At 36.5% G+C, this 12682-nt stretch overlaps 1 protein-coding gene across 1 annotated transcript in view; it reads right to left on the bottom strand.

Moving 5' to 3' along the window:
- Window positions 1-1373: 1373 nt before the first annotated feature.
- Window positions 1374-12682, bottom strand: part of PPD1 (Photosystem II reaction center PsbP family protein) — a 30075-nt gene continuing 18766 nt past the window's right edge. The window contains exons 3-4 of the mRNA XM_090002571.1: window positions 3103-3537; window positions 1374-1867 (exon numbers count right to left, since the gene is read on the bottom strand). Of these exons, the coding sequence (XP_089858697.1) occupies window positions 1646-1867; window positions 3103-3537 (657 nt within the window). The 3' untranslated portion in view covers window positions 1374-1645. The remainder of the gene's footprint in view (window positions 1868-3102; window positions 3538-12682) is intronic.

Here is a 12682-nt window from a genome sequence, read left to right as displayed (position 1 = left end):
AGTCATTGCTACTCATTAACTCTTTCTTATTGGGGGTGACACTACCAACTCAAAAATAGTGCCCGACGTTGGTGAGTTAGAGCAGGCCATTTGGTCCCCCTCTGAACAAGCCTAGCAAGTCATCGCTGCTATGTGTTGGAAAGTTACAAGTTCGAAGCACCAAGTCTTTGTTACGGGAGATGAAACCAACAAAATCTCTCTCTCTCTCTGAAAAAAAAAAACAAGCAGGAAAACTTGTAGGGACGATGTTAAGTAGAGTGAATAGCTGCCAACATGGATAACTGTGTACGGCATCCACAATTCCACACTGACGGTTTGGACTCAATGAACAGATACTGGTGCCAATTAAGATTTAGTTCAGAGATTGCTTTTATGGCAAATTTTGTTACAATGATGTCGTATTTTTTATCGAACAGCAGACAAAACAAGCCCATATTTATGGATGTAACAAGAAGCACACTCAAAATTAAGTTGATCTGCTGGAGCAAAAAAGGATGCTGAGAGATAACAGCCACAATCAAGAACCATTGAAATCAAAATAGATTTGCAAGAAAAATAAAGCATTGGTGTGATCCAAGAATAGACTGTGCAACTTGCCAATTTTTCTGATACACTGCACACTCTAGAGATTTCCTTTTCGGGAATTTTGTTGAAGAAAATGGGACGAAATGGATCTAGCTATAGAGGCAGTGAAGACAGTGATGACATTATATGTGACTAGCTATCAATGCCACCATCACGACAAAACTTTTCCTCGGTGGCTTCTATCAATGCGAGAACTCATTGCAGCTTATGTTCTTGCTTTGTTAGCTATGACTAACACGAGACCTGCCATGTTGAGGTCGAATAAGATAGCTAGATGGTTGGGTCATGCTATTTAACTAAAGGATCTCGGGTTTGAATCACAAAGTGGTTATCACCTAGATTGTCAATCAAGGGGAGAAAAGGAAAAGAAAAAAGAATCCTTCCATGTCCAGTGCTACCCATCTTTTGAGCAACTTCACTTAAAGCTTGGATTCCCTGTAACTAGGTGGATTGTTCCATTTATTTCTTGAGATCATGCCTCTCCTATTTGTTACCCTCTTTTAAAAATACTCTCATCTTTGCAGTCACTTATGAAAAAAGCATTGAATAAACGTCCAACATCTATGAACCAAATTAATTTCATTTCCTTTTACGTGTACAGCTAAACACCACGTGCAACCTGCATGAGACAAGTCTAGGTTTGAAGAAAACAAATTATTGTCAGTGATTTTGCACGAATAGTTCTGAAGATCTGATGAAAGATGTGACAGTCTTAAACTAGACAATATGAAAAGTAACAAGTATCAAACAAAATAAGCTACATTACATACAATACAATAGAAAAAAGATGAAAACCAACATCAAGATAAGGAATTTATTGCTTCAGAATAAAGCATGTACAATTGTACATTATAAACCTGAAAATATAAACAGAATTTCAACAACAATTGACCAATATGGGGAGGTCACAAGAGCACAAGACCTCCTACCCAAAACCATCTTGATGTTGGAGGACAAAGAAGGAACCTGAAAGACTAGAAATAGTCATATTTCTTGGTTAACAATGAGAAAAAAGGAGATTGCACAAATTAATTTCGGTCAGCATGCACTGTGTGGAAAATCAAGCCACTGATTTAAAAACTCTGAATGAATCCATAACTTGCCGTAGCACATTCTCTTCAGCTGTGAAAACATTTTCTGGGCTTTGTAACCGCAATTCATATAAGCGATTATTTTCAACTCCAAGAACAGAAAGGTAGCGCCTATCCCATTCAAGACGGGTAACCCTGTCCTGTGGCATGATAGCCAACTCATTGTTGTTGGCATATGATTTTATGTTGACCTGTATCATCATCAAACCAATCAGATGTGGAGCAACATTGAATGTAAACCAATGATGAGTTTATAAGTTCATGGGTAATTTATTAAATATTTTAGCTTATTATCTGTTTGGGAATTGGTAGTTGGGGCAGGATCTATTGATTAGAAGAGGTGTTTTAGTCAAACTCTTGTTGAAGTGAACATTAGGAAGAAAGGTATTGGGGCAGCATTTCAAGATTTGGAAAGATGGTCCAACTTTTGCTCTTTGAACATGTTTATATATATATATATATATATATATATATATATATATATATATATATTATTTGTGTATGTATTTTTGTCTTATATATATATATAATATACTTTTTGGAATTGTAATAGGTAATTCCCTCTAGGGGCATTTTGGTATTTTCCTCTTGTAATAGGTTATGTCCTCTAGGGATAGATTTTGGTTTTTATTTATTTTTATTGTTTTGGACTTTTCACTAAAGACAAAGAGCATTATGGACTTTTTGTCCATAGAGTCGTTGGGAAGCATCACAACGGCTATATTTATAGCCGTTGGGAGCTCTCAATGACTCTATGGGAGCTCCCTTAACCCCATTTGTTGTATATAAGGGACCTCTTTTCTTAATAAAGATCATACTTTTTAAGTATTTTTGTGTTCTTTTGTATGCCCATTAATGGCTATTGTGATCTTATGTATTTGTCATTGATTGGCTTGTGCATTGTTCCTACATTTAGGCTCTTTGTAGTCATTGTATGCACTTTGTGCTTGTGTAGTACCTTTGTGCTTTTGTATTGTCCCTTGTAGGACTTGTACTTGTGTTTCTGCTTGATTTCATTACAGAACACTTACCTGAAAATGGAGTTCGTGTATGCCTCTTTAGAAAGCATTTGACAATTCCAGGAACTTGAAACTTATGTCACAGGGATACTTCCAACTTATACCCATTACATCTCCCCTTGTTTACTATTTCTAATAAGAAACCGAACAAAAATGGCATGTCTCATGTCCTTTTTAGGCATGTCCATGTCACATGGCTTGAAGCCTTTCATTTTTATAATTCCCAAAACTCCCTCCAATGATGTGCTATGCATCCAAGAAAGCAATAACAAACAACTGAGGAGGAGATGACCCATGATCAGAAAAATGAAATGGAACCAAAGAACCAGTAAAGAAGAGGAACAAACACTAAGAGGTAATTTTAAGACAAAAGGGGTAACAAGATCATTAAGAAGCAATTTTCTTACCTCCACTTGATAATAAAGTTTCCCATCATCAGCAACTTTTGAAGAAGTGGAGATTATACTTGACTCACGGCGCACACCAAGTCTAGTTGACATGAATTCTGTCAAATATTGCTTTAGCACTTTCTTCCCAGCTGCTTGAGGAGGACCTAAATCCTCGACACTTTTATACCTTGAGGAGGAAGGAGATGATATCTCTAAAGAAAGGTTTTCATCAAGAACAAATGGGTCCCGAAAGAATATATCTGCCCCAGCACCTCGGACTTGAATCCAGTTCAGGGGATGCTTCAGTGAATAACCATCAAAATTATCTATATATTCCCTAAACACATCACTTTGTGCTGCAAAGACACAATCTGGCAGACCCAACTTTGAGCAAACAGAACCTAATAAAACTTTGTTAGTAAGATCCCTCCGTGTAATTGCAATAGCTTCAACCTGATAAACAAAGAATTCAGCAAGCATAAGATACAAATTACAAAGTTATTGACAGAAGATAAGAGCAGTAAAATCAATCTAAAAGTGAACCAGAAAAGGAAATAAAATTAAAATGCCAGATTAAGAGAATCAGTCTCCAACCTATCTAAAATGTTCATTTTGCATGTAATTGCAAACTGATCCATTACATAAGACAAATATTTTAGAAGCTTTAGTTTTCAAGTAGTTTGGATGCAATCATGTTTATTACTTAAATAACAATAAGTTGTTTAGACCAATGATTGCTTAAAACAACTTATAAATAAAAAAAAATGCTCCAATGCTACATACAAGACGCAGAGATTTGTAAGTTTCAAGCTACACTTAGCATGGGAATGCAACAGCCAATCAGGCCTAGTTAAAATCAAGATCAAGTCAGATCATAGTCACAGATATCGCCGATATTTTGAAAATATTGCAATATTAATGATGTAAATTGGAAAAACGACATTAAAGGTAAAATATCATGATATTTTAAAAATATCAGAAATTTATATATATCACGATATTATTTCTGTAACAGCACGGCAATGGCTGTCTTTTTAAAACAGTTAGTGTAAGGGCATTTTTGGATTTTTAAAAAAAGGGGATACGTATATCTCTACCAATTTTTTAATAGGTTAGTTTGGGTATATGGTATGTATACCTTTTTGACTTTTGTTAGGGTTACATGTTCACCTTTTAAAAAGTTAATAAATGCAACCTTTTAAAAAAAGAGAAAAAGAAGAAAGAAAGAAAGAACAGGGAAAGAAAGAAGAGAAAGAGGATGCGTCTTCAGGCTAACAAGGAAAGAAAGAAAGAAAGAAGAAGGAAAGGAAGGAAGGAAAGAAGAAAGAGGAAGGGAAGGAAGGAATGAAGTGTTAATATATATGTACTCATATATATATATATATATATATAATACCATCATACCCGACTAAGGGTATTTCTGTAATTCTGCCCAATAAAAGTATTTTAGTCTTTTTTATATTTTTCTTCTTTTTCTTTTTTCTTTATTATTTGTATTTTTCCTTTTTTTGTTTTTATTGAACATGTATTAAATGCATGTTGCATTGGGGGTCCCAACCAAGACTCCTTGTTGGGCCCAATGACTCCTTGTTGGGCCCCCCAATGCCCACTCCTCTCCTTTTCTCCCACTTCCTCTTTCACTCTCTTGTCTATAAATAAAGGGGTAGACACCTTTGCATTGTAAGGCTTCTTGAAGCCCATTTCTTGATTTTATAACATTTTTATGTTTGCAAGCCATTTTCGGCTTTTGTGTATGTCCATTATGGACTTGATCTTTGCATTCTATGTGTGAATGTCCATTATAGGACATTGTGTTTATTTCTGCGTATTTCATTATATGGTATCAGAGCAAGGTTTATGCTCTTGATTCTTGCTATAGCTAGTTGATTAGTGATAGTTTGCATATTGTATTTCTCTTTCTTGGTTTGTCATCCTTTCTTGAGTTATTATGGAAGGAGAACAAAAGATTGATCTCTCCTTCAAACTTAATGGTACAAACTACATGATGTGAGCCGCCGCCATAAAGAACAACCTCAAAGGTAAAAAGCTTTGGGGATATGTTATGGGCACTATTCCGAAACCACAACTCCAACTCACTAAGATGGACAGTGATCAAGAAAAAACACTTGAAAAAAATGCTCGCATGAAGGCCATTAAAGATCATCAATCTAAGGTTGAAGATTGGGAAAGCAAACATGCAAAGATTCTTGTGTGGTTCATGAACAACGTGGAGCTCAAAATTTGTGCTAACATTGCAAAATTTTGAATGACAAATGAAGCATGGTTCTTTATGAAAGGTATGTATACTCAAAAGGACCTTGCTAGGCAATTCTTCCTTCAAGAGAAAATTTGTACCATTAAGCAAGGGGAAATTAGTGTAAGAGATTACTTTAGCACCTTTATGGGATGAGCTATCTCTACTAGAACCATAATGGGTTTCTAGTGAAGATATTGAACTACAGAGAGAACAAATGGAAAAAGAACACTTTTTCCAATTTTTACATGGGCTTAAGCCCGAATATGAACAAGTTAGATCTTCTCTACTTCATAGATCTAAGCCTCTTCCGTTGGAAGAGGCCATTGCCGAGATATGCCAAGAAGAAACTCGCCTTGGCATGATTAAAGGAGGAGATGAAGTTTTGGCCGTTTCCAAACCCGACAATCATATGAAAGCTTACAAGCCTCCACGCTTTGGAAGGCAAAATAACTATAATGGAAACTATAAAAAAGTCATTTGCCATCATTGCCAAGAGTCGGGTCACATAAGACCTAATTGTCCTAAGCTAAATGAAGCTCCCAAAAGTAAGGTTGCTTCCGTTGAAGAAGCTACTCAAAAGAAGGAGGAGCCCATCAAAGGGAAGGATTCCTTCTCTCTTGCTCAACTATCGGAGGCACTTCAAATTCTACTGAAATCACCATCAACTTCGGGTGTCGTCATCGCTTCCTCTTCTCCTCCAGGTATGTCCTCTTGGATCCTTGATTCCGGAGCATCCTTTCATATGACACCTCTAGAGAATGGGCTATCCGACTTATGTAATAACTCAAAAACCTCTTACGTTTCAACCGCGGAGGGTACATCTTTACAAGTCAAAAGTTTTGGAACGTTAAGTTTTTCCAAAGATTTCTTTGTGCCAAATGTGAGGGTGGTACCTCAACTTAATTTAAACCTTCTCTCTATTTCTCAATTATGTGATCATGGATGTGAAATCTCCTTCTCAACTAAGGGTTGCTCTATACAGGATCTCCGGTCCGGGAAGCAGATTGGGCAAGGCCATAGGAAGGGAGATCTTTATTATATAAGCCACCTGAGAATTCCAACCAACTCTTTTTGTAACCATGTCCAAGATAAAAATATTGAAACTTGGCACCAAAGACTTGGACATCCAAGTTTCTCAAAAATGTACTCCTTTCCCTTTGGAAAGAAATTTTGTAATGAGAAACATTTTGTTTGCAAGAGTTGTATTTTTGGGAAAATGAAATCTACTCATTTTTCAAATAGAACCTTTGTGTCCAAAGGGCCATTTAAGTTAGTTCATTCGGACGTATGGGGCCCTTCTTCGGTCATATCGAAAGGAGGATACTCCTATTATATATTACTTTCATTGATGACTACACTAGATATGTGTGGATTTATTTTCTCAACCTAAAATCGAATGTCTTTGCCTTTTTTAAGAAATTTCATATGATAGTCAAAAATTAATTTTTAAGTAATATCTCTACTCTTAGATTCGATTCGGATGGAGAGTACCTATCTAATGAATTCTAAAATTATTTAGAATCAAATGGAATTTATCATCAAAAATCTTGTCCTAGAACTCCTCAACAAAATGGTCTAGCCGAAAAAAAGCATAGACACATTTTGAAAACCACTAGGACACTTCTCATTTCCAAAGAAATTCCAAAAAGCTATTGGGTCGAAGCCGTTTTAATATCAACCTACTTAATAAATAGAATGATATCTTCATCTTTATAAAATACATGTCCATATGAAAAACTATTTGAAAGAACAACTGATTTTAATAGATTAAGAATTTTTTGGTGCAAATGCTTTGTTCTTTCACATAAAAGAGATAAATTATCTCCTAAAGCTATTGAATGTGTTTTCTTAGGATATAGAGAAAATAAAAAAGGTTTTAGTTGCTTCGACCTCAAAAGCAACAAACTATATGTTTCTAAAGATGTAACCTTCCTAGAAAATGAAAATGGTTTTGAGAAAACAAAAGATATTGATGAAAGCGAATATGCTTTCTTGTTTAATCTTCTTCCTCAAGAAGATGTGACTCCTCAAGAAGAGGTAATTTCTAATGATTTGTTGAATGACCAAGAGGATATTCCTCTTAACAATGTTGAAAATGAAAGTGATGTCATTGAAAGTAGGCCAATTCAAACCTATGTTAGGCGTGGTCAAAAAATTCCTATAAGTGCCTTAGAAAAATACTCTCAAGGTTCCAACATAGAAGAAACATCTTTAAGAAGATCCGACCGAATCTCTAATCCTCCTAATAGGTTTGTTTCCTATGAGTCTCTAACACCAAAATATAGAGCGTGTCTAATAGCGTTACACTCTTTTCATGAACCATCTCATTATAATGAAGCCAAAAATATTCTCCAGTGGGTTGAAGCCATAAACTTAGAACTTAGTGCCCTTAAAAAAGCAAAAACTTGGAAAATAACCTCATTACCCCCTGGAAGGAAATCTATTGGACGTAGATGGGTCTTCAAAATCAAAACTAAAAGTGATGGGTCATTAGAACGCTATAAAGCCCGGTTGGTAGCTAAAGGATACGCCCAAGAATACGACATTGACTATGAAAAAACTTCCGCTCCCGTAGCTAGAATGATTAGTGTTAGGACTCTTATCACGATTGCTTCAGTTAAAAAATGGTTTATTTATCAATTAGATGTCAAGAATGCATTTCTAAATGGTGAACTAAATGAAGAGGTCTACATGGATCCTCCACCAGAAGTATGTATTGGTAAAGATAAAATTCTAAAACTTAACAAAGCATTATATAGATTGAAACAAGCTCCAAAGGCTTGTCATGATAGATTTAGCAATGTAATGACAAGTTTAAACTTTCATTCATGTTATACTAACACTGCTTTGTTTGTGAAAAGTGCAAGGTTCTCAGTAGTTATTCTACTGCTTTATGTTGATGATATGATCATCACTGGAAGTGATGAGCAAGGAATTAATGATATTAAGAAAGTTTTAAAAGAAAATTTTGACATGTTTGATCTTGGTTTCTTAAGATATTTTTTAGGTATTGAAGTAGCATCCTCTCCACGAGGGTACATTTTCTCCTAGATGAAACTTGTTGCTGACATTTGTTCAAAGTCTGGCATTTCAGATAACAAGAAAATATAAACCCCTGAAGTTATCAATGCAAAGTTGAGATTGGAAGATGGAACTCTTCTCGAAGATCCCACTCCCTATCGCCAACTAGTGAAATGAAATGGGGATCTTCGAAACACAAGCTTAGATTCACATGGGCAAGTGTCAAGAATGACACTAAAGCATAACCCTTAAAAAGGGTATAACTGAAAACAAAATAAAAATAAAAATGTATTCTTTATTGATATGAAAAACCAATTGCTTAAGCATTGGAATGAAATACAAGAGGGGTTGCACCCCTTTATATACACAGCTGAAAGAGGACTCAATAGAGCTATTGGACACAGTCCAACAGCTCTATTTAGAGTTGTTGGAATGTGTCAGCTGTTGGACTGTGTCAGTCCAACAACACTATTGCTAGTCAAGTCTGGACAGGACTTGACTAGCAACCGTCATTCTAGTTCAAACTGAACTAGATGACATAAAGACAAAAAATAAAAATAAAGGAAAAAAATTACAGAAAAGAAAGAAATGAAAATTGTATTTATATATATATATAATATAATAACTCCGCCTGTGTAGTTATACACTGCCGGTCCCAAGCCCGGATAAAGGAGGAGGGTTGCGGTAGGCCTGTGACAGCCAGCATAAAAACTTTGTCATATCCTATGAAAATGAACCAATATGAGAATTTCGTTGGGGCGTTCCCTACTGAGCGACGCGCTGTACTCTCTAGGCCCGGAGGCAGTGATAAATGTGCAAGGGTTGCTAGGTCGTCGCCCAGAAGCGACGCGTCACACCGGCGCCCGGGTGTGGTGTCAAATAGGCAAGGGTTCCCTCACTTTGTTGGACGGGTGGGGGTAAAGAAGTTAGTCCAAGACCATAAAATTAGGTTAGCCACTTGGAACATAGGGTCTTTAACTGGTAAGTTGGTAGAGTTAGTAGATGTTATGTGTAGGAGAAAGATTGATATTTTATGTCTTCAAGAGACCAAATGGGTAGGTGAGAAAGCTAAAGTGATAGAACCTTGGGGATATAAGATTTGGTATACAGGAATAAATAGGAATAGGAATGGAGTAGGGATTGTTATGAGTCGTCAGTTTATAGATAATGTAGTTGAGGTCCGTAGGAAGGGTGATAGAATTTTACTTATTAAATTAGTATTAGGTATGGATATTATTAATATTATTAGTGTTTATGCACCTCAAGTAGGTTTAGATGATTCCATTAAGCATCAATTTTGGGAAGATTTAGATGGAGTAGTACAAGAGACATCTTATGGAGAAAAGCTTTTCATCGGCGGTGACCTTAATGGACATGTAGGCATTAGTAGGGATGGATTTGAGAATATCCATGGAGGCTATGGTATAGGAGAAAGAAATGAAAGTGGAGAAAGGATTTTAGATTTTTGTTTGTCCTATGATATGATCTTAGCAAACACTTGGTTTAGGAAGAGGGAGTCTCACCTAGTAACATTTAAAAGTGGGGTTAATACGAGTCAAATAGATTTTTTCCTACTTAGAAAGAGAGATAGGGGTTGTTGCATCGATTGTAAGGTTATACCAGGAGAAAGTGTAGCTACACAACATAGAGTCTTAATTTTAGATCTTAGAATTAGACAATGCCGCAAAAGGGATAGACATAGGATAGATCCTAGAATTAAGTGGTGGGCACTGAAAGGAGCTAAACAAGGAATGTTTGTAGAGCAGGTAGTTAAGGAAGTTGATTGGTGTCTCGAGGAGGATTCAGAATCAATGTGGAATAAGATAGCGGGTGGTATGAGAAAAGTAGCTAAGGAGGTATTGGGTGAGTCTAAAGGCGGTGCACCACTAGGTAAGGATACATCATGGTGGAACGAGGATGTCAAATTAGCTATTAAGGTTAAAAGAGAGTGTTATAGAAATCTAAGTAAGAGTCGTGATAATGAGAATTTGGAGAAGTATATGATAGCAAAGAAGGAAGCTAAAAAAGTTGTTCGAAACGCGAGGGCTAAGGTATATAAGGAGGTTTATGACAAGTTGGATACCAAAGAAGGCGAGAAGGATATTTATAGGCTTGCAAAGATGAGAGATAGGAAATCGAAGGATTTGGGTATGGTTAGATGTATCAAAGATGAAACGCAAAGGGTTTTAGTCAAAGATGAGGAGATTAAGGAGAGATGGAAAGATTATTTTGATAAGCTATTTAATGATAGTCATGCTCAAGATCTTGGAGACTTCTCCATTCCTTTTCATGAGATAAATCGTGACTTCATGCGCAAGATTCAAAAGAAAGAAATTGCAGAGGCTTTGAAGAAAATGAAATCAAGAAGGGCAGTTGGCCCAGATGGTATACCTATCGAGGCTTGAAAATGCTTGAGAGAGAAAGGTTTAGAATGGTTGACAAATCTTTTTAACTTGATTTGGCGAACAAATAAGATGCCTAATGAGTGGAGGAAGAGTACTTTGGTGCCTTTATATAAGAATAAGGGTGATATACAAGATTGCACAAACTATCGTGGTATAAAACTCATGAGTCATACTATGAAACTTTGGGAGAGGGTGATTGAGTCTAGGTTGAGGAAGGTTGTCATGATATCGGAGAATCAATTTGGTTTTATGCCTGGAAGATCAACTATGGAAGCTATACATCTTCTTAGACAACTTATTGAAAGATATAGAGAGATGAACAAAGATTTGCATATGGTTTTTATTGATTTAGAGAAGGCATACGATAGAGTACCTAGGGACGTTCTCTGGTGGACAATGATGAAGAAAGGTGTTTCTCTCAAGTACATTAGTATAATTAAAGATATGTATGAAGGAGTAGTAACCAATGTCCGTACTTGTGGAGGGGTGACAACCAATTTTCCGATAACGGTTGGGTTACATCAAGGATCTGCTTTAAGCCCTTTCCTATTTGCGATAGTGATGGATGAACTTACGAGATCAATTCAAGAAAATGTACCGTGGTGTATGTTGTTTGCTGATGATATTGTTTTGATTGATGAGTCTAGAGCTGGGGTTAATGCTAAGTTAGAATTATGGAGACAGACATTGGAAGCTAGAGGTTTTAAGTTGAGTAAGAGTAAGACTGAATATATGGAATGTCGGTTTAGTAAGCAACGAAGTAGTGATGGGAGTGTAGTGAAGCTTGGTGAGCAAGATATACCGGTGAATGATTATTTCAAATATTTGGGATCCATCATTCAAAAGTATGGAGAAATTGATGGAGATGTAAATCATAGGATAAAGGTTGGGTGGATGAAATGGAAAAGTGCTACTGGAGTGCTGTGCGATCGTAGAATGCCATTGCGGTTGAAGGGAAAGTTTTATAGGACGACTATTAGACCCGCTTTACTATATGGTACGGAATGTTGGGCTGCCAAGAGACATCATATTCAAAAAATGAGTGTAGCTGAGATGCGGATGCTTAGATGGATGTGTGGAAATACAATAAAAGATAAGATTCGGAACGAAGAGATACGTAAGAAGGTAGGTGTTGCACCCATTGAAAATAAGATGCGAGAGAATCGTTTACGGTGGTTTGGACATATTCGGCGAAGGCCTAATGATGCTCCAGTTAGAAGGTTGGAGAAATGGGAAAATATATTAGTTAAAAGAGGTCGGGGTAGGCCTAGGAAGACTTGGATGGAGATGATAGGAAAGGATATGAATGCTTTGAACCTCACCGAGGACATGGCGTTGGATAGAAATGATTGGAGGAAAAGGATTCATGTGGAAGACCCAAAATGAATTTCTTTTTGGTTCATATCGCTGACCCCAATTGTTTTGGGATGAAGGCGTAGTTGTTGTTGTTGTTGTTGTTGTATATATATATAATATAATATTATTATTATATATATATACAGATTTATATTTTAACACTCATCCTCAAACTTACGGTACAATGAGCGAAAGTTTGTCTAAGAGAAAGTGAAATCGGGGAGCAGCGAGAGGCTTTATAAAGAAGTCTGCTAACTGATATTCTAAAGTGACATATGGCAGATCAATTATCCCATGTAGATATTCCTCTCTGACGTAGTGACAATCCATTTCGATGTGTTTGGTGCGTTCGTGGAATATTCTGTTACTGGCAATGTAGATTGCATTTTTGTTGTCACAACACATTTGTGAAGCCTTTGTTGCTTCAACAAGCAGTCGTCGGAGCCAAACTACTTCCATGGTCGTGGTTGTCATGGCTCTGTATTCAACTTCGGTGGATGAGAGAGATACCTTCTGCTGCTTTTTACACCTCCACGAGATCAATGATTACCCTAAAAAG

This window comes from Nuphar pumila, chromosome 4, assembly GCF_984573655.1.
Source record: "Nuphar pumila chromosome 4, dmNupPumi1.hap1.1, whole genome shotgun sequence".
Classification (NCBI taxonomy): Eukaryota; Viridiplantae; Streptophyta; class Magnoliopsida; order Nymphaeales; family Nymphaeaceae; genus Nuphar; species Nuphar pumila.
Note: the sequence above shows the minus strand (reverse complement) of the source record. Positions and strands in the feature narration are given on the sequence as shown.